This window comes from Watersipora subatra, chromosome 4 (assembly GCF_963576615.1).
Source record: "Watersipora subatra chromosome 4, tzWatSuba1.1, whole genome shotgun sequence".
NCBI lineage: Eukaryota > Metazoa > Bryozoa > Gymnolaemata > Cheilostomatida > Watersiporidae > Watersipora > Watersipora subatra.
The window spans coordinates 26,608,390-26,631,417 of NC_088711.1; the positions used below are offsets into that span (position 1 = coordinate 26,608,390).

General features: G+C 35.8%; 1 protein-coding gene across 1 annotated transcript; it reads left to right on the plus strand.

Moving 5' to 3' along the window:
* The first annotated feature begins 41 nt into the window (after nt 1-41).
* On the plus strand, nt 42-21,660 carry LOC137394987 (tRNA (cytosine(72)-C(5))-methyltransferase NSUN6-like). Its single transcript, XM_068081768.1, has 9 exons — nt 42-177; nt 8,192-8,317; nt 8,428-8,526; nt 8,967-9,060; nt 12,390-12,546; nt 17,469-17,629; nt 19,234-19,404; nt 20,016-20,311; nt 20,724-21,660. The coding sequence occupies exons 1-9, from the start codon at nt 127-129 to the stop codon at nt 20,910-20,912; spliced, it is 1,344 nt and encodes a 447-aa protein (XP_067937869.1). The 5' UTR covers nt 42-126; the 3' UTR covers nt 20,913-21,660.
* The last annotated feature ends 1,368 nt before the right edge of the window (nt 21,661-23,028 follow it).

Sequence of the window (23,028 nt, forward strand, 5' to 3'; positions counted from 1 at the left end):
GTTTGGTTTTAGGTTACGAGTCGCACGAGGGAACCTTTTCTCAACGATGTGGCCACCTAAAGCTCGTAAGCTACTGATATGAAGAAGTATTCGTTAATGTTCCCGTTAGAGCAGTAAAAACTATTTATGGCTTCATTTTGCTTTTTGAACGATAAAACTGTCAAAAAATTTGAAAAGGTAATTAAACAGCTGGATCTGCTGGCTGACATGCAAGTTGTTTAGCAGATACGATGTATACTTACTCGATAGTAATAGTACACTTGTAATTAGCCCCAGGGGCCTTGAGAAAGTGCCTCAGAGGTAAAAATTTGGATAAGACTTTCGTTTACCTAGATTCCAGCATTAAGCTGAGTTATGTTTCAGTCTGAGATTTAAGTCTTAGTCTCTAACGGTTTTGGGTAAAAAACTGTTATAAAAGGGGCGAGTCACGGCATATATTGATGTTGGTTCACCACGGGCAGCAGCACGTGTAATTATGACAGTGTCCTTTCTGACAGTAGTAAGTTCATCATAAGCAGAAGCTAGCCCATTATGCTTTCATACGATAGAATCTTCATCAGTAAAGCTACTCTCTGATTCCTTCTTCTGTATTCAAGCAATTGTGAACCTAGCTTTTCACGGGTGTTACTGACACTATCTCTACTTTTAAGATTGGCTATGAATCGTGTTGCTCGGTTTTGAACCATTTCCAAGTTATGTACTGTCTGTCTGTCACTCGGATACTGTACAAGCATATTTCATCACAGGACGACACAAAGCTGTATAAGCAGGTTGTTTAGACTGTGATGGTGCATCGTATAGGATGTGTTTGATGCATCCAAGAACCTTGAAAGCTTTGGTTTTCTCAGTAATGTGTGCATCAAAGCGTAGGTTAGACTGTAAGGTGACGCCAAGATATTTTACAGTATCAACACATGTAAGAATCTTATCACCCAGTAAATATTGTGGCTGTTGTTGCTCCAAGTTTCCAAATATTATCAGTTCACACTTGGCTGAGTTAAAGCGCCTTTTTCTATTTAGTTGACCAATCATAGACTGCATAAATATCAGCCTGAAAATTTCTATGGCCTTCTGCAGATTTTGCTTCTGAATAAAGCAGTGTATCATCTGTGTACAGACTGACTTTGCACTTCACAGCTGCAGGCAGGTCGTTGATATAGATAAGAAACAGTGTGGGTCCCAGGACAGAACCCTGCGGGCCTTCTGAAGTTACTGAGAGCTGAGAAGATGATGTTTCTCGAGGCACTACAGCTTGATTTCGGTTTGTTAGAAAATCTTGAACCCAATTTGCTATAAGGGGATTGAGTCCTTCGATTTGTCATATTTCAAGCATTATTTCAAGCATATTTCAAGCAGTCGGTGTGGCACCTTATCAAACGCATTTTTGAAATCAAGGGCAACAGCATGGGTACAGGATCGAGTCTCAGCGGTCTTAACTAAGTCATGATAAGTAGAGCAGAGCTGTGTCTCACATGAGAGACCTGAGCAGAAACCATGCTGGCGATTGTGCAGTACTTTATCAAGAGCAACATTTAGATAGTGGAGAACAATATGCTTTAGGATTTTACAAGAAATGCTAGTGAGTGAGATTGGTCTATAATTTGATGGTTCATCAGTTGGGACTTTCTTGTGAATTGGGGTGACATGAGCAGACTTCCACCAATTGGGCAGCTTGCCACTATCAATAGAGACCTGGAATATGTGTGATAGACACTGTACAGTAATGTCTGGGCCTATTAGTTTCTCACACTCTCTTATATCATCTGGTCCAGGAGATTTATTATTTTTCAAGTTTTTGATGAGTGTTCTTACTACTTTCGCTGTAACTTCCATCAAGGGGAGATCTGATATCAGCTCAACTTGGCAGAACTGTTCGTGAAAAAAGAGTTTAAAGTTTCTGCACACATTTTCTCATCACTAGTAGTGAAACCATTCGGTAATTTCAATGACGATAGGATGGATTTAGAGGTATTTTGAGACTGTCTGACATGCTTATAGAAAGGTTTGGAGTTACCCTTTTCAAGAGGCTTACAGACTTTATACAAGAGATAGTGTTTCTTGAGTTTTTTCAAAACCTTTTTACTTTCCCGTCTCTCCTGCTGGTAACGACAAAGAAAGAATGGATTCCTGTTGCCTTGTATTTTAGATGCGTTTCTCGTTGTTTAGCTAGTAGTTTTTCCCCATGCTTGGTTAGCCATTTTGGCCGATTGTTCTGAGCTGGGAATGTTTTAGTGGGTACATATAATGCGACAGCTGATCGAAATGAACTACAGAAAAGATCCCACATTGCCTTCACATCATCCATAGTAAACAGTTGTTGTTCTACCAACTGCATATCATTTTCAAAAGCTTCAACATCTGCTTCATGAAAAATACGAATTGTTATTTCAAAACTAGCTTTAAAAATTTTAGAATTCTGCACTGGAATGCAGATCGCAGCTGTGACAATAAAATAATCACTAAATCTAGGCATAATCATGTATGTAATGGTGACACATGCAGCATTATTAGTACACAGGAGATCAAGTGTGTTACCCAACACATGAGTAGGTCGTCGAACTAGCTGACATAGGTTGTTTTCATTCATCATGCTGATGAAGTTACGATGAATTTCTTTGTACTGGGCATTTGGCTTTACAGAAAGAGTTGTTCAATCAATTCCAGGCAGGTTCATGTCATCAGCAAATATAACGTCATTGTTTGGAAATTTAGCATAGACATCAGTGAATATGTCATTCAGCGTTTTAATGTTCTTGATAGATACATATGGACGATAATAGCAGCATACTATAAGCTTTGAAAAATTTTGATACTAATCATTTCTTCATCATAAGTGTTAATGACAAGATGTAAGGCTTGTAGAGACTTTTCAGCAGCTATCAAAACACCACCACCATATACATTATGGTCTAGTCTAAAAAAGTCAAGGTCAGTAGAATCTATAATATTGTGATTACTAATTGTACAGTCAACATGTGTTTCAGTTAAACAAATAAGATCATAATTAAGAGTGAGGCTAGAAAGTTCTGAACATTTTCCTTTTGATGACCTAGTATTCGCAAGAAAAAGTTTTAGACCCTGGTTGAATGTCTGTTGTCCGTCGTCAGATCTACCCATTCCCCCGAGTTTGATGTTTTCTCCTGAATTTTTTGGTTTCTTATTCTATACTCAGTATTGTTGCCATTGCTTTTCTGTTTAAGGACATGTACGTTCTCTCTAAGTGCGAATTCTCTATCACGACTTTTTTTGCAGAGGTCTAGCTTACAGAAAATGTTTTCATCACGAAGGCCAGAGTTAGCCCGTTTGAGAAATTCTCATTTGTCTTTTTCATCAGAGAAACATAACTTTATTGGTCTTGCTTTGTCATTGTTTTTGTGGCCTAGCCGAATAGCCTGGAGAGGTTTATTGTGGCCCTTGAACATCTTTCGTCTTTTTTCATCAGTTGATCCACCTGGTCAATTACAGATTGCTCAGACTCAGGCAAACCATATAGAATGGCATTTACCACTCTACTTTCATTGTCTTTGTTCTCTAAGTCATGGGAGATCATGGCTTGGGTGTTGATTGAAACTGCAACTGCTTTCTTTACTTCTTTAGCCAGTTCACCTTGATTAGACTTTGCAATATCTGCCCACGAGGTTTTAAGATTATCGACACTTAGAGATGGTTCTTCTTGATATTTTGAAAATTTCTCATTCAGTGTATTGACAGCATGTTCAATAGAAGTAAGTTTCTGAAGTGTTGGGCCCTCTGTTGCTGCGCCTGTTGAAGACAGACCAGGAACACAGCCTTCATAGTGCCATCTCACACCACGCTTCTTTAGTTTGGTGATCATAGCCACTTGCTCCATTTCAATACTTTGACCAGTTCCATGGTATCATTGCATGCATGTGTCACACTCAATTCATTTCAATCGAAGTTTTGTTTGTTTTTTTTGATTAGCTGCTGTGGTACCAAAACATTCTTCACGCTTGCATTGGAAGCATATCATATCTTTATCGTTCACTTCAGCACTACCGGAGGAGTTAGTCTTTTTAGCAGCACCCCCTCTTGTCATAATGTTTCTTTTGAACAAACCGTATTTGTTTGCCTAACAATGTAAATCTAATGTGAGCCCAGGTAACAGAACAAGTTCTGAGAGCCGATGGAAACCAACTAGGTCAAGTGTATTATCACATACGAGTGATTCTTTTTCTCATGTTTTGGTTTGACAAAGGAAGCTATATGCTAGATTTGAATATCAAGTCGCGTCTGAAATTCTTTTAATGCAAAGGTAAATATATAGTAAATCCTCAAAGTTGCTCATTAACAGTAAACAATTGGGGACACAGTGCTCTAAAAAAGCCAATTTCATTACATGCCCAATTTAAGCTGATACAAATTATGACTCAACAAATACGAGCACTATCAAGCAGCTATACAGTAGACGCTCCATCCATTCCAGGAATGTTTACGTTGCAGGGATTTACATTATACGAACAGTAAAATACATATAAATTGCCTAATCCACTCGAAGATCTTTCCAAACTCACCCCTTTGGCCATAAAAAGAAAACACTAGGCTTAATTTATTTTTTGGCTGTACCGTAATTGCAACATTATTAGTTTGCATCGACAATTTTTCTCCTTTTTATGAGCAATTTCACTGGTTTTATAGACCATTATTTGTGGTAATCCTACAATAACTTGATGGGGAGGGCACATCATCAATGTTAATTTACAACGATTTGCTTGTTTTTTTAAACAGCAGTCTATTCTGAAAAGTAAAACTAACAAAAAAATATTTTATATATGTATGTCTACAATAAAACAAAGCAACAAAATATTTAACTCTTAAATATTTTGTTAAATTAAAAAGTTATTTTAACTTCAACAAATTCAAATTAGTTTGTTGGCCGTATCATAATTGGAATATTATTGGTTTGCATCGACAACTTGTCTCCTTTTTTTGATCAATACCTCTGGTTTTATAGACTATGATTGTGGTATATTTTACAACCAGTTGATGGAAAACGCACATATTCCACGTTCATTTACAACGATTTGTTTATTTTTCTTGTAGACAGCAAAGTATATTTTGGAAAGTAAAACTAATAACAAATATTTTATACGTCTGCAATAAAGCAAAACAAAAATATATTTTGTTATAAAAAAGCGGTGTCTAGCTATTTGTTGTCTATCTGTATCTAGGGTCAAGGTTAGGATAAAAGTTAACTTTTGGCAGTACTCTCAACTCGTGACATTCAGATTAGTAGACCGACTCTATAATACCTGCACTAATCGATGGCGTATAAGTATTTATTAACAATTATGCAGCTACCTATTTACTGTTTTGTTGACACATCTGACGATCTATCACGACGAACTAAAATGTCATTGAAGTTGTATATATAATAGATATAACGCTATATGAACGTCGTTTTTTTTCTCACAAGTGCAGCGAAATATCTTACCATTTAAATCGAATTTGAGAAGTTGCCCTTATTTGACACTTTACGTTATATGGAATTTTTTACGTAGTACGAAATAAAAATTTTGCATAAATTTTCAAGTTATCTAAATCTACATTATAGGAGGTATATATTATAGAAGCATCTATTTCTACTGTATAGAGCTAGTTAAAGTTGAACAGTTTATTTATGGGAGCTGAGCAACAGAAGCAAACAAATACTCAGTTATAAGTTAAATCTTTGCATGACGCAAATATTTTTTCATCCCAATTTTTTAAAATCATCACCTTGAGACCTCTATTAGGCGCGTGATTATTATTTGAATTATATCTTCACCTTATTGAAAAGCGCATGAAAGCAAATGTAATAATTTAGGTTGTAGATGTTGACCAGAGCTGAGTACAAAATATTGTTGAAAATACTGATTCAAAGGAAGTTTGAAAGTGTTTTGACCTGGAATCTTGGTTTTATCAAAATTTTGATAGATTTCTGATATTCCTTTCAAGAAGGTCAAGACAACTGCCTAAGCTATGAAACAAAATTATATACTTTAGTAGCTTTGATGAAGGCTTCTCATTTTCCCCCAAATTTTATCTAAACACAGAAGTTAACAAAGCTGTTTTAAAGACACTAATATAACTGCAGTATGTTTCAGCAAAGCTGTCAAACTGAATACAATTTGGTATTTAACCGTGATCACTTGTCATGGTTATAAATAATTTGAGTGGTATCAGAGCAAAAACCTTTGTAAACTGTGAACCAGAAACACCTAGCTATATATAATTACATTAAAACCGCTTATTTGCTTGCTTAGATCTATATTTGTGAATTATCTGTTTAAAATATCTATTTCTATAAATAGATGTTGTGTGGATGGCTGCATAGGAAACTTACAGATGCAGAATAAAATTGTAACAGTGTTAAGTTAAATGGAATGAATGAGTTGGTATGGTTTATCGGTTAAACTAGGTTTATAGTTAGAAACCATCAAGTTCATTACAACAATTAATAGGACAGGAACCAATTGTGAATGAATTACTGACAAATTATAAGTGCTAGCGGAACGCCCGGCGTTGCATGGGTATTAAAAATCAGTTTATAAACAGTGACAGGTAATGTAGTTGCTTGCCATTAGCCTGGCACATTGCCAATGGCTAACTTGAGCAAGCTAGTAATGTAAACTTACTAATACGAGACGCGAGAGCAAGCTTAGTGACGTTGTGCCGTAATGTAATAGTATAGGCCCTACGTATTTTAACCTAGATAATCACTCACATTGCCCAATGAAGCGCATCAATCTCACATACGGTAGTTTAATTGGTAAGATATTTGCCTGGCGAACGGGAGGTTCCAAGATCAAATCCAGCAGAATGCGAGCTTTTAATTTTAAGATTTTAATAGCTATAGCTGGGCAAACTGAAGTACACACAAACTTTGAGATTTATATATATATATATATATATTTAAAAAGGAATTTTTTTGCTTTTTAAAGTCAAGTTGAAAAAAAGTATATACCAAACCTGTTTTCGAGTTGATATTGTAAGCATGGACTAGCATCAGTTATAATTCGTTATTTCTAATTTTTTTTTAGGGATTATTGCAGCGAAGTGCATTTTAGAAATTTAGTAAACTCAGCTGACCATTTTGTTCCTGCAGATAATTATAATTCATGAAGAGAGAGCAGAGAACTTAATCAGACAGTAAAATAATGAACAACCATTTGGTTTAAACAAAATATTTGATTTTAGACATCAACACAACTAGCAGGCCTGTATTCCCTGGTTGCAAATTGGGGCGGCTAATGTTAGGCGACTAGTTATGAGCATCTGGGGGTTTGGAGGCGCGGTATCAGCCCCCTCAACAGGTTTCTTTCATGTAGGGCCTCATCCGGGCATCTCACGTAAAGTTTTAAAAGATTTTATTGGAAAATATAAACATTTTTTCTATTGTTTGAGATTTGTTTGTTTTAGGGGATGTGACTGCCAGGACGTTTTCAGATTAAAATAGGCTAAACTTGACCGCAGTTGAAACGCTCAGATAAAAAACATCTTTCTTTTGAGCGTTTCAACAAAGATCAATTTTGCCGATTTTGTTTTAAGTTCATTCGAAGGTTTTTACACTTTCGTTGGGCCATTGGCAAACGGATATTTGGTAAAACTTGACCTTTGCAAACCTTTATAAAAGTCGTTAACAAAAATATTTTGCCGATCATGATAATAATGACGCCCAAGAACTATTAAAAGTTAACGTTTATCTCTATGGCTTCTATATTCTATAGCGATAAAAACCGTTCCAGTAGCCGTTGGTCAAATAACTGTTCGAGTTAATGATGTTGAGGTCGAGTTATCTAAAGCAGTTTATCATTGCGTGGGAACGGACCAAACAAATCCGTTCGAGTTAACCAAGTGTTCGTGATAAAATTTTACATTTTATCCGAGGGCGAGTTCTCCGAGTTTGACTATACTTAGCCGCCAAAAATTCCTAAAAAGTTGGGGTGGCTCAGCCGGCCAGCCGCCCCAGGGAATGCAGGCCTGACAACTAACTCTATGATAAGCCAAGAAAATATTGACAGATATATCTTTCAATATTTTCTTGGCAAACACACTAACAGATAATCACAACTATTTAATTAGTCAGTTTATTAGTAATAATATATATGTTAATAATCATTAGTTATCTATATGCAAAGAGTATTATATGGTGTGTTTGCAGAAACTATTCTTATCTATTTTCACAATTTAGCTCGATATCTACAAGAAGTTACAGCAAGTCTTAGCTGTACCGCCCGCTTACACTACACTTCGAGTAAACATCCTTAATGGTGATCCGAGGCAAGTCATAGAGTCAGTACGTAAAGAGTTATCAGAGGTGTGGACACCTACTATATCATGTCAACACTCAAATGAATGGTGCATGCTCGTATAACATCACACCCGCAAGTAGTTGGAAATTAAAAATATTTTCTGTTAATATTCTAGAGACATCCTACAGTTGAATTCGATGTTCGTCTGCATCCAGTGATTACCGACCTTTTAGTCATCTCTAGCATTAATCATGGACCCATTCCAAGAGAACAGGTAGGACCAGCTCTTCCATTTATAATACTTGTAATACGAGTAAATAACAGGTTGAAATACGAATTATAATCTTGTTTGATTCCTCAAAGATTATCAGTTGTGCCCGAAATCTCTGAGCTATGATAGAACCCATCGAGTGAGGGCTTACCACCACCTATGAATGGGTAAGATACAGGTCTAATAGTTTGAGCGTTGCAGTTGGCTATGAGTTGAAATTTTATTGTTAGCTCTGCATTATTGCGATAAAATCTTTTTGATTATCGATAGGTCTTGACTTTGTGGGAAGTCAAGGTCATCACTGTTAGTCAATAGCAGTCTGGGCATGAAACCATTTAACCAGACAGTCTTTAATCGAATATATTTCAATAATAATATGTTTGCAATGCTTAATTCCTCTGAAGTATATTTATGGTTCAGCTAATGGTGTCCATCTATTCTAGTTGGAAAAAGAAGTGGTGGTAGACAGATTCTGTGGAGCAGCTGTGTTGAGAGGTGCTGATGTGTTCGCTTCGGGACTTCTTGTCATGTCACCCAGTAAGTTTTTACTTTGTGTAAATTCTGAGCTAAGGATACTGGAATCCACTTTCATGGGGAGGTAAATGTCATGCGTAGTAGTAAAATGTGTAACAGACTCCAGTTGTTTGGTTCATAGATGGTTATGTTATCTGTGGTATACATGTAATATGCATGTAGAATCTACAGCGGTTTTGTGATGGCTGCGGTCAACTGTTCGTTTTTGCGCTTTTAAGAGCTTGTAATCACATTTCCACATACATGTATTTTGCACTTATAAGACAGCAGAGTAAGACATGGTGAATCTTTTTTTTATATCAAATAAGTGTAATGTGAATTTTGTTGCAAGTCAATCTTTAAGTAGAAGTGTAACGGCATATTTGAAATTAAAACAGCACGTTTAAAAATTACAAATTAAAAAAAAAGTAATGGTAGCAAAAAATTAGTTTTTAAATAGTTTCGAAAAATAATAAATGCAAAAGGTAATAATAGTTAATAATCAAAAGTGCGCATTTAGCGTGTGCATACAATGTATGGTATAGGCTAGGGGTCGGCAACCTTTTCCACTCAAAGAGCCATTTGAACCCATTTTCCACAAAAAAGAATGCTACAAACCCCCTTTCATATTTCAAATTAAAAAATAAATACCACATGTAACTTTTTTGTTTAGCTTTTAATGTTTTATACAATGTTTACATCATAAAACGTAAAGTTGTTGCATGTATAATGATTTAACTGCTGAGAAAACAAAATTACACTTTTGCAAAGAACAATAAAATAATTTCAGTGGTTTTATTGGTGCATAAATTGTTATAAAGTGTATTACGTGTGTTAGTGTTGTTGATTGTCAGTAGTGTTGTTGACGATATTGCAGACCTAAGTGGCTGGCCAGCCTTACTAGATTTCTAATTGTTTAATTAACCCAGTTCGTTGACATAATATCAGAAGGTATCTTGTAGCGGTCTGACCTTCCTCGCAAATCCGTTAGTATGTTTTTCAGTACTTTTATGTTACAGTCACGTGACGATCATGTGATAAAGTACTAATAATACAACATAATGTAAATAATGACGCGTAGCGAGCGACAATGTTTGATTTATCGCCATACTTACAATTTTTAAAATTATGTTACAAAATCTAGTTATAAAGTTTTTATATTTTTATGAATTTCTTGGCATATGGTAATAAGAGGAGAAAATTCCAAAGTCAGAGGGAGTCGCATCGAGGGGATGAAAGAGCCACATGCGGCTCCAGAGCCGCAGGTTGCCGACCCCTGGTATAGGCTATGATAAAAGCAGTGGAATGCTAAGCACTGCATAGCTCGGTGGTTAAATGCGGGGTTTGAATCTTGCGGTCGCAATCTCAGTCAGTTCAGATCCAGCACGCAGCAAGCTCTTCATTTCAAGATTTTAATAGCTATAACTGGACACACAGGAAGTACACACAAGGCACACAAACTTTGAGATTTATATGTATAAATAATATATAACTTACATTTTGCAAGCACTTTTTATTGCTACAAAATTTCGAATATTGTCGGTTCTATATTAATTACGGCTGAATTATGTATTTCTTCAAATGAAAAATGTATATTCAAAGAAACCGGATAATTTGCAAGGTACCAATCTATGTACTTTGTAACAAGATTTCTGATAAAATCCAAAGAACTTCTAACTCATCTGAACCAATGATCTAGTATAAGAATCAAGGTTGGCATTTTTCCCGGGAAAAACTGTTTTTCCAAGGGCAGCAGGAAATCTGGTACAAACCGGGAACCACTGGTAAAAACCGGGAACAACTGGGAAATATAACACCAGAATTTTTTATCCAAATTTGCTAAAAAATGAAATTCAATAAAAATGAAAAATTGGACTAAACAATTAGTTGTGTGACTTCATATTTATATCAATCAATAGCAATGGAAATAAAATTGTGTTTAAAAGTGGAAAAAATTAGAAAAAATCAACACCCAAGGTATGGGCCAACGTTAAATAACGATGAGCCTTTTACAGTTTAATAAAAGAAATGTTTTGACGTGTATAATTGTTTAGCACTTTTTCCTTAGTGCAAACCAAGCTGCGCAACAGGCTTGGAGTGGGAAAACGTCCAAACTGGTAGCTTGATACCAAAACCTAAAAACAATTTCTTTAGGAATTGATTCGGCCGAATACGAGGATTAACTTTTCTTGGACAATCAATTCTCAATACTCTAATCCGTTTGTTCAGTTCACCGGTCTCGACTACTTGGCATGATCTTCACGTGTTTTTGTTTTTCAATTATTTTCTAATTGTTGTATTATGCTTACTGTCATGTTTCACACATATCAATTTTGCTTTTCATTTAATATTACTATTTAATATATGTAAATAAACGAATATTATCTTGAGATCTGGTCTTTTCATTCAATATTTAATAAATAAACCAAGTATAAAGGTTATGCGCTTTCTTAGTCTGTGTACCGTTAAAGAAACATAAAGGAGCTCTATGGCAGCTAATAGTATAAGTGTATTGCCATTCTTTGCTTAAGCATTAGTTAACTTGTCAAAAAAGAGGTTTTTTAGTTTTTCCCGCTTTTTCCCACTTTTGGACAAAAATGAGTTTTTCCCGGGGCGGTATAAACCGGCGGTAATAACCACCATGGGAAATACTATGCCAACCCTGGTAAGAATAACATAAGACGGGTCCCGTATTTATCTGGCAGCTTGGTAACGTCAGAGGCGGCTCTTGTTCTAAAGTTTCTGTTACTCTGAATGGCCTTTGATGGTATTATCGCAATTACTGGTTGGTTCCTGGTTGCTGGCTTTAAAATACAACATCAAGTCACAACCGTTGTCATAACTCTTTATTAGCATGGTTTGTTCTCAGAGCATTCACACCTGATTACTCCTATCAGTGAAGGAAGTTTCTGTTTAATTCTTTTAGCAATAGTAGGAAGTGTACGTGGTATGTGAAGTGGCAGTTGTTATTTGTCTATACAATTAATAAGAGAAAAATTTTAGCATAGCCACATATCACTTCATGCGCTTGCTTTATTATCGAGATTAATGTAATGCTGGTATTGCGGCTGCTTGCTCAGTAATCATCCCAGGTTTGTATCTGTTTAAATAAATGATGGTTGTATGAGCCACCATTTGGTACCAGAATTGCTTTAGAAATGGACAAAAAAGTCAGCGATACTTCTAAAAACATCTTTGGAGATACAAAACTGAAAAAGATTGCCAAAAAATTTTTTTCACATTGTTCCTCTTAAATATATGCTGCGTATATCGGCTTATGTTAGAGCATTTGTTTTCTTATTATGTGTGGTGGCCATCAGATCTAGTCCAGTAAGCAGCCTTTTGTTTTTCAGACATTCATGAAGGTGACAAAGTATCAGTCTATATGGATACATTTGGCAAATTCCTCCGTGGCAGCCTGCCCCCTTACACCTTTCCTAGGGTGCACATCGCTAATGGCATATCTATGTACAGTCGTCACAAAGTTTTTTCTGGAATGGCATCTCTCAGGTACGTCTTTGGGAGGTACAGTGGTGATCGATAATATGGGACCACCTAGTAATTTTTTTGCGTTCTGTCACTCATGGCATATAATTTCTTTATTATCTCAGACCGTTCATACTATACATCTTTGAGAAGCAAGTTTTGTAGCCACCAAAAGTATTCTTAAGAAATACGGTGAAACTCGGATAACTCGCCCTCGGATATCTCGAACACATATCTCGAACGGATTTGTTTGGTCCGTTCCCACGCAATGATAAATTGCTTTAGATAACTCGACCTTAACTTCGTTAACTCGAACAGTTTTTTGCCCAATGGCTACCGGGACGGTTGTTATGGCTTTAGAATATCACTTTATTCCAAGTCATAGAGATAAACAACTACTTTTAGTAGTTCTTAGGCGTCATTATTACCACTATCGGCAAAATATTTTCGTTAACGACTTTTCTAAAGGTTTGCAAAAATCAAATTTTAACAAACATTCGCTTGGGGATAGCCCTCCGCAAGCAAGGAGAAGCGAAGTAACCTTCAGATAAACCTTAAGAAAAATCGGCGAAACTGATTTTTGTTAAAACGCTCAAAAGAAAAATATGTCTTTTTTTCTGAGAGTTTTAACCGCGATCAGGTTTTGCCTATTTTAATCTGAAAACGTCCTGGCAGTCACATCACCTAAAACAAACAAATGAATCTCAAGTAATAATGGGAAATATTTATACTTTCTGATAAAAATTGTTAAAACATTACATGAGAGGTCCCTTAAAGATGTGGTTGCGTCAAATTTGAGTCGATCTTAAAAGAAAGCATTTTTTTCTCTATCAGTTGATATATTGTTTTTTGTGTTAGACGATCTCATTGCCAAGATATTTGAAGACTGAAATCGAAAAAATCTGATCGCGGTAAAAATGCTCAGGCCAAAAAATCATGCCCAGACTTGCCCAAAATGATGTCACTCGTGATTTATCTGTCAATATATCTCAGATTCACATCATCTATTTGCGATAAAAGTCTAGTCCTACGCGGCTCTTTTGGCATATATTTTATTTTGTATTTGCTCATGTTGGTTCGAGTAAAATTTTAAACCCTGCTACAGATACATTATTATGAATGTTTCAAAGGCCTCAAATAACGAAAATTGAAAATTTGTCTTACTCACTTTCTCCAAATGCTGTGTAAACATTTGAGTACCGACTACCATTTCTACCGGTCTACGGTAATTCTGTCAAGCAAACTATGTAGAATAAGGTCTTTGTATCAGCACAGTTCCGCCGCTACCCACACTAACGATATACAGCCTCTCAAAAGCCCCGCCCACATTATGTTCGTCGCCTATCCTTGGGTCGGGGCTGTATATCATTGCCCACACCGAAAACTAGTTTCTTACTACCGTAAGTAAAATGAGCAAGCTGCGTCTTTGAAAAGAATATACATAGGGATAGAGTTTTAAGGATGAGAAGTCTGCTGCAAACTGGATTTGAACTCACATTCTCCAGTTCTGCGGACATCCATATACCGTATCCAATTCACTACAATATTTTGCAAACCATGTTTTGCATTATCTTCAACAATATTATTTTATTTTATAATTTTTACAAGCAAAAAGATTTTCATCTCGGCATAAAGCTTTTATTAAAAATATTCATCAAGTCGTGGCCACTCACATAGTTTTAGCTGATACAATAAGACAAATTCATCTACTGCAACAAACTCAAACAAAACATCATGGTTTATGCAGCACACATTCAAGTCTCTCTTTCTCCTTTATGGCAGTTTCCACACTGACAAAGCTGCTTCGGCAGGTGGGACCACATAAACATCCTGTAATCAGTAAAACATATGCAATAAATATATGTCATTCATAGATATGTCATTCTAAAGCGTATCTACTGAAAGCTTTCAAATTGGGAGTTTGATAGATTGCGAGTGTAATTTTAAAAACGAATAAATGTTTAACAAAGGCACAAGTACGCCAAGCCAACGATTCGAAGCTTTGGTTCTGGAAGTTGAAGATTAGCATTGATCAATCAATTTTCTTCACTTTCTACAAGTGAAAAGTAAACATCTAAAGTCAAATCATAAATCTAATTTACTAGATAAAACTGCCACAAAAAATTTTAAACAAATGTAGCTAGGTGAACCGATAAAAAAATATAAAACGATGATTAGAGATAGCAAAAAGTTATAATTTTATTAATTAGTACATGTATTAATGAGTACTAAAATATTACCTTTAGCATATTCATCAATCTAAGCCATTGTATTGCTAGATGCTAAAGATTAAAAGGAAGCCGTCAAGAACTCACTGTACATACATATCTCGCACGCGCAGGAAATTGCATTTTAGCCTCAAACAGGGAAATATAATCTGAATGTAAACTCAACAGGAAACTCTATAGGAGACTCAAAGTAAAAGATAAATTTACCTCCATTCTCCGATCTTCCTCCGTAGAACTTTAACTACCTGATGCCAAGAAAACTCGGAGTCACCTTGGCAGTAACTTCACGGCAATTTTTACAATTATGTTGTTCGCCAATAAAACGTGTCGATCGAGTAATTCATTAAAGTAGCGATGTTAATTAATTTAGTCTAAATATCGATGTCCATGCGATTTAATAATAGAGTAAAATCCCTAAATTTGAGATCACAGACAACGCGTTTTACGAGTGATAACATTTATTACGGCCTATATAAAAATTTTGTGCTGATGATTGGCTAAGGAAGCGACCTCATATTTATCGCTCGTGGTTTCTTTTCAGATTTATTGCTTGTGATGTCGCAAAAGAAGCACCCGCGGGAACATGAGCTTTTTAAAAGAGGGCCTCATTCAAATGCATATATCTCTGGACAGGGTTGGTCTACAAAGACAAAAATGGCATCAAATTTTAGCTGATGTTTTAGCCTTTTATGGGTCTTAATTTCATTCAATCGAATTTTTTGACGCAACCACATCTTTAACTTGCAACAAGCAGCAATCAATGCTTTTGATTTATATATAGTTTGTATATGTACTGATAAATACAATAATACATGCACTTGTGACAGTGTTCTCATAACTTGAACGCTCTGATAACTCGAACACTTTCTCTCGGTCCCGTGAAGGTCGAATTAGCCGAGTTTCACTATATAATTTATTGGGCACCCATTTTATCCGCTCCTTTGATTGACAATAGAGACTGACCAACTAAATTTTAAGACGCTACTAACTCTCCAAAGGTCACCGATTTACTTTCATATAGTTACATGTTTACGTATGTTCAGATACCGCGTTAAATTTGGCCAGTTTTTTTGATGAATAAAAAATTTTTTGATAAACTTTTTTATAAACCAAGTTTTTATTAAATTTTTTGTCATGATGTCTAGATACCACTATGTTGCATCAAAATCAGGCTAAAAAGGCTATTATTAGGCTAAAAAGTTGTTATTAGATATTTAATAATATTCCTCTAAAGAGCATTTTCAACTTTTCATTGACGTGCATATTGCCATAATTCATTTAATAGTTACTCAGCTGACTATGAATTAATATCAAATAACGTGTTTATTCTAAGCAGTCCCATGATAACGATCACAGCAGTAACTTCTTCATGCTGTTGGAGCCTCAGGTAATGACAACTCCCATTAATTTCAATAAAAAAAATTGGTAAAATTTATGAGCAGATTTTTTATTATTACTCTCATTTTAAGGCGATGGTGTCGCAATTATTAATATATATATAGATATATGTGTGTGTGTATATATAATCAAGTGTTTGTCTGTCTGTCATCGTTCAGTTAATAGCGATTGGTAAAAACAAGCACACTTTCAGTCCAGTGCGCCATGAGAGATCATGCTGTGTAATGATTATATGCACAATTATTCGGAAGTGTGGCAAGATGGCTGCATGGTAGAATAGAATACAGTGGTAGTGCAATTGGCTGCACATGCATGCATCCGAATGTGTGGGTTCGATTCCTGTGAGGTGCAATCTTTTTTCTTAGCACTCTTAACTTTTTTCGGACAGACACCGCTTTTATTATAGTAATGATTAGAAATTAGCTAAGTTGCGTAAAGAAATTTAGCTAATGGCAACCACACCTGCCACTGTTTATAAGCTATTTTAAATTTTGAGTGATGTTGTAGCACAAAAAGTAAGAGATGTTTTTCAACAATCTGTTTTAGCTGCGCCTTGCGCTTTCAAATATTTGAATTACCGTATACATTGGCTGAACACGCACAGAAATAAACAAATACCTTTATTTCTAAGATAGAATGGTAATTGTTGTATATGTTGATTAATAATAAATTGTCTATGCAAAAAAATTTTAGTACTCGTACAACGCCAGGCATTCAGTAGTATTTACATAATTGGTATTACTATGATTAGCAGCACTTCTATCCGTCACACCATGTAGAGTCTTGCTAATCGTTACAGAACATAAGCTCAAGGTTTCTACAGCAGACCCCTCCTAACTACTTGTAAAGTATCCATTATATAAAGTAAAAATATTAGATAAAAAAATGTACAATTCAGAGTGCAAATCTGTTTATGTGGCAGGGAAATGATATAGAATGACATGGATTATCATATCACTCATGCCTGCCTAGTATGCTACTATAGGAGTAGTAGTTGCCCACAGTCATCTCAGATTTTATCAGCACTAAGCGAATCAGTCTTCATTGTTTTTTATCTGCGAGATTGTCTTACTAGCTGGTACGATTTTATCAAGAATTTGAAAAAGGTATAAAATCAGGAATAAAATTAAAGCTATTGGCAGATCTTGTTATTTAGCTGTTGTCTCGTCTCATTCTGAAGTCAATGTTTAATGCACGTCGAAGGGAGATGAGAACTTGTTATACTTACTTTTAATTGCCGCTCCTTAAGATCAGCGACAATGTCATTTATGGGTCAGTTAAAACCTAAGGCTATTTTAGTTTTGTTCAATATGTTTGTAGTGGAGTTGGTATAAACATAACAGAGCCATTATATACAGCACCAAAGCTAAACAATTTCCTGCCAAATCTATTATTCGCTCAGAACCTTCCATCTTCACTTGTTGCTCACATCCTTGGACCAAAGGCTGGAGAAACAGTACTGGATATGTGTGCAGCTCCAGGTCTGTGCCTCTTCATGCAGATGTGTTGAGGAATTCTCGGCTTTTATTGGTTAACCTTAGTTACATCCATTTCTTCAAAATCTTTAAAATTGTTTTTCAGAGATGGTAGCTTTTGAATCGGTATAAGTTGGCATTAAACCTTTTAGCTGAGCAACTTCAGACGGCTATATCACGAAAACATAATGGATGATTTGGATTGTTTTGTAAAACAACATAGAACAGGCATAGAACCTTTCGTATTTTACAAAAAAACTTTTCTTCACATAAGAACAAGTGTTTATCACATTTTAATGAAAGACCTAACTACTCTTGTAGAAACACAACTGCGAGGCGATAACTCAGAAACAAATACAACATCTTCGTAAGCTTGACAAATGTGACAAAGCACTACTGTTGAGTATAAATTAACAAAGGTCAATGGTCAACAATAGTTAAAACAAACAAAACAAAGGTTAAAAATTCATGACATGAGTTATTTTTCACGTAAACTTAGACCTTCGGTCTGTTGAGTTATCTCCTTAGCCAATGAGCTACTGTGTGGTTTGCTACTGCAGGATCGTTACTATTACAATGCTATTTTTCTTATTTGCAGCATTGTTGATGACTAATATTACTTTGGGATTACTGCCAAAAGCATATCTCGGGCTATTTGTAATGAGTGAATTTATATTCATGCCAATTTCTGGCAATCATTTTTGTTGCAAACGATCCCAAAAGCCATGCTTGGAAAGCCAGACACTTTTAGTGGAGAGTTATATTTTTTGCTGCGTTATCCCACCTACCAAAGTTACATATGAATATCTTTATCAATAATCTACCATTATTATGCAAATATTTCTTCGTACGTGAAAGAGATCAACACCTAGCATGTGCTAGATTTCAGTTCATATGTAAGTTTTACCTCTCCCTTACACATCTTGTGATTGGCTACGTATATTCTAGTGCTTTTATCATAGTCAACAGCCACAAACTATGTTTAGCTCTGTCCTGGCTCCTTCATACTTGTTGAATTGAATGAAATTCATAAAATTATATCAGGATACAATTCGGGACCATTTTGATCAAATTCTTTGCAGATGTCAGCTGCGCAACCAATGAGGTTGCATTTGTCACCATTTTGTTCAAAGTTAGTTCTGTTTGCTTTTTCCTTGTAAGAGTGTAATAACTTTGGCGCATAACCATGCATAGCTTAATGCATGGTTAATGATATAATGCCCCTGTTTTCCTATGTACTCCCTACTTTTTCTAAACTTCAGCTTCTCTTGGCATTTTGTAAACATGTAAATATTTAATGCAAAACAGAGATTTTGAACATAAATTCTGATAGTGTTGCTTAGAAATCTACTATCGTAACCATGTATTACTCGTAGAACTAACCTAACTATGATATCTGGCTATCTGCCAATTGTTGTCATAGAATGATATGTTGCTGTTTTAGTGAACACTTGATGACAGTTATAATTGGCCTTTCAAATGTTAAGATAAAAATGTTAAATGATTACTGCACCTTCCTATTGGCTCTGAAACTACTAAATGAAACCTACGTCATTCATGAGGTTGAAAGTCAGCTCTGAAGAGACCATTTAGCTGTGTGCTGTTTGTAGGAGGTAAGACTGTCCACCTTGGTAATCTCATGCAAGCAACGGGTACCCTTATCGCCATTGACAAAGCAAAGAAGAAGATGGATGTGTTAAAAAATAATCTATCTGCCAGTGGCTGTCATTTCGCTCAAGCTTTCTGCTATGATTCTGCTAAACTTGTCTGTGAAGAATATGGTTAGTGTTTGTTTTATTTAGAGAACTTGGCCTCTCTGTGTTCATAATTATATCTTATTATTAAAGGGAATAACAGCCTAAAGAAATCGCATACTAATATTTTTTCACAATGTTAAATTTTAATTAAATCAGCATTATGATAATGTTTATGGCAGTATTCCAAGAGTTCAGATCGCTTGTGAGAAGGTAATCAACACTTAATGTCACAGTTCCTTTGACAATTTAGATTTTAATAACTGGGAATGTGAATAATAAACCTGTGTGTATGATTGGTGACAGGAAGTCTGATTAAGTCTACTTCTGCTGGCATGATTTCGCATGCGGGTGTCTTAACCTTGATTAATTCTCATTCGGTTTTGCCATGCGCCATCTAGGAAAAATTATGCGCTCTGTAGCGATGACCAGCTCATCGGTGTTCTCAAATTAATAGACAGGAGTGTATATATGTAAGTCTAAATTGTGACTTTTATTTGTAATTAGCTGTTAGAAGTGGCTGATCAATGGCACGAATTTAAAATTGTACTCCTTTAACTTGAACAGTTTAAACAATTTTTTTCTTTTATGTTTTGACTTGTGAACACTTCAAAATCTGTTTTTTAAATTTTCATAAGGTGATTCTCAAACATTGGCTAATGGGCCTCCATATCCAGCTGGCAGCTTTGACAAGATATTGTTGGACGCTCCATGTAGTGCCTTGGGCCAGCGACCATCCTTCAGCAACCATATAACCTGCAAGGAGCTCGGGAGTTATCCTAGTCTGCAACGAAAGCTTCTGTCTTCTGCCGTTAGCTTGTTGAAAGAAGGCGGGACGCTTGTGTACAGCACCTGCACCTTCACAAGTGAGGAGAACGAGCTGCAAGTCAGCTGGCTGCTCTCTCACTACAAAGAGATGCATCTGCTGCCTCAGGTTAGTCATACTTAACTCATAGTGTGCTGTTTAGTTTCTTGTATTAAAATCTAATGTATTCTCTAGTATTATACCTAATGTACCGCTTCAGCTGACCTTACATTGGAGAGTTGTGTTACCTTGGTCAGTTTTACTGTTAAGTTATTCCTCAAGCCTTTTCTAATTATATGCATCTCACCTTTCTACAACATAATCGATAACTTGATTTTTCTCCTTGCGTTTTATGTTTGGTCTTTGCGCTGACGTGAAGTAATAGTTGTAATAGCCACTGTTCCACAAGTAAGAGCCACATTTATGCTGCTCGGGTTTCCTTACTGTACCCACTTCAGGATAAGTAGTCTATCTCAGAAAGATAGCAAACATGTGATATCCGGTTATTACTTTGTATTAACCATGTGATGGTCTGCTGCAGGGAGAGTTTCACCTGAACAAGCACTCTAATGTTAGGGCAGTCTATCCGGATTGTACACTTACTGACCAACAGCTGTCTCTACTGCAAAGCTTTCATCCTGCCTTCTTACCAGCTGATAAATCAGCTCTCAACTATGATAATGATACCATTGGATTCTTCATTGCTAAGTTTGAAAAGGTATCTAGTTGAGTCCCTATACTCATAGTTGGTCTTTGACGAGGAGAGCGATAGCTAGCATTTGGGGAGGATATGGACAACTGTATCAGGAGAGGACAACACCTCATGCTGATTTTTTCAGAAGATAGATGTATGTAGCACTGGTTTTGGAAGAGGACAACACCCCTTACTGGCCCTTCGGAAGAATAGTATGTAGCACTGGTATTGGGAGAGGACAACACCTAAGATTAGTATTTGAAAAGAATGGGATGAAAGGTTGGTGTTGGAAAAAGACAGCGTGCTATACGAGCACTTAGCAAGACAAGTGGATAAATAAATCCATTATTTTAACAGCTATTTTGTAAAATGTATAAAGTTTTACACTTCGTACCCTTAATGATCTTCGAATTTTACATCACTACTATATCGTATTCCTGCAACCTCTGTTCAATCATTCTACTTGCGACTGGTTGACATTCAATTAATATAAAGCAAGTAAAACATATGTCTTCAGACCCGTCTTGTAAGTAATATCTTAAAGTAATATTGTTGAATGGTGGTATTATATGCCGGCTGGTCTTCAGGTTTGCCCTTCAGATGCTCTCTGCTAGGCTTCCTTGGTAGGCTTCTATTGTTTTACTGCGTAATCTCTCAGTTAATAATCTTTTTTTTCAAAATGGCTGTCGTTTTAAGTCCAAGTAATGTTAGTCCTTGATTAGTTATGAATTTAAACTTGTAGAATATGAAAGCGATAACTACGTATTAATGGAACACCGCAATAAAACCAGCTCATACTCTGGCTCCTGTCTACTAGATGATCGTAGTTGATCACAAATGTCATTGTTGTGTATTGTAGTATCATATTGCTTTAGTTAGTATCCTCCCAATTTACAAAAGCAGTCAAGAAAGATATTTTAGCTATGCGTTATTTTACAGGGAAATAACATTTTACAATGTCATTTCTAATTTACAAAATTTTGTACATTTTAATGAGGCACCAGCAAATAGATTTGTTTCCATATAAAACAGACAATTTTAGCTACAGCTCAAAATGAGTCAGATCCACTCACCTTTCTACCCAATCCATCTCACAGCTGCCTCCTATATCAAGTTGTTAGAAATGTGACAGTAGGACCACCTCTGCCTCACATTTGTTTAATAGTAAATTACTTTTTTGAAATACTTCATTCCTCTACAACTGTGCTGTCATCTTTCATTATCTGTAGTATTGATTGTCTAATTAAATGCCCCCCCCACATTTAGTATAAAGGTAAAGACTTAGACTAAAAATGTGGCTCATGTATTACTAAGTTTTCTACTATGGAATAGAGCAATGTAAGTGAATAAAACTGAAACAGTTCTAGACAATTTTCAGTTTCTGCATGACAAATAAAAAACCATGGTACTTACAGTACCCTAGTTAAGCTGAAGAATGCAAAGGAGTTCAAGTGGCTGAGAAGGGAAGAAAGAATAGTTTTCTTGCAATTATTTTATAGCATTTATTCAAGATAAGAAATCAGACTCAGTCGGGAGAGTTTCAAGTCGATCGGATTAATACAGTGGTTCCTAATCTTGTTGGATGCACCGAATCCTACCAGTTTCACGTGCGCTTTCACAGAACCCTTCTTTATTGAAAAATGAAATAAGATTTTTTTCCATTCAATTGAGGTATATGTTTTACTGATACATAAAATAAACTGAGCAGTGACATCACTGTTTAAAAACAACCCATATAATGCATGAACTCACAACAAACTACATATCTTTTCATAAAGACGTGACCTTGCCAATTATTGTGACTTCTGCTGTTGCCTTTCAGTGAGCTCCAAAGACTGACTCGCCGAACTTTGCGAGTTCGATTGAACCCGGGTGAAGCACCTCTTTTTTAACAGAAAGATGTTGCGTCTTTCTTCAATCATTGCATCAACTATCCATTGTTGAATCTAGACAGTTGTTTTTTTAAGTTAATAGTCATATTATGGTATACATATTGGAATTTGAAAACCACACGATATCAGATACAAAAGTGATGATTAACTCATACCTTGTGTGACAAGTTCAAATACATCTCAATAGGAGCGACTGTTCAATTTGCTTTACTAACTCTTTCTTAGGGCTAAAGCGTTAAGGAGCTGCACTAGGTGGCATC

What these genes read in the sequence shown, in the direction of transcription:
- LOC137394987 (XM_068081768.1), top strand. Translation starts at nt 127, where the DNA reads ATGGCTTCATTTTGCTTTTTGAACGATAAAACTGTCAAAAAATTTGAA. An exon ending in ACTTCTTGTCATGTCACCCA is followed by an intron (nt 9,061 to 12,389) that starts GTAAGTTTTTAC and finishes TTTGTTTTTCAG; the next exon opens with ACATTCATGAAGGTGACAAA. An exon ending in GGATATGTGTGCAGCTCCAG is followed by an intron (nt 17,630 to 19,233) that starts GTCTGTGCCTCT and finishes TGCTGTTTGTAG; the next exon opens with GAGGTAAGACTGTCCACCTT.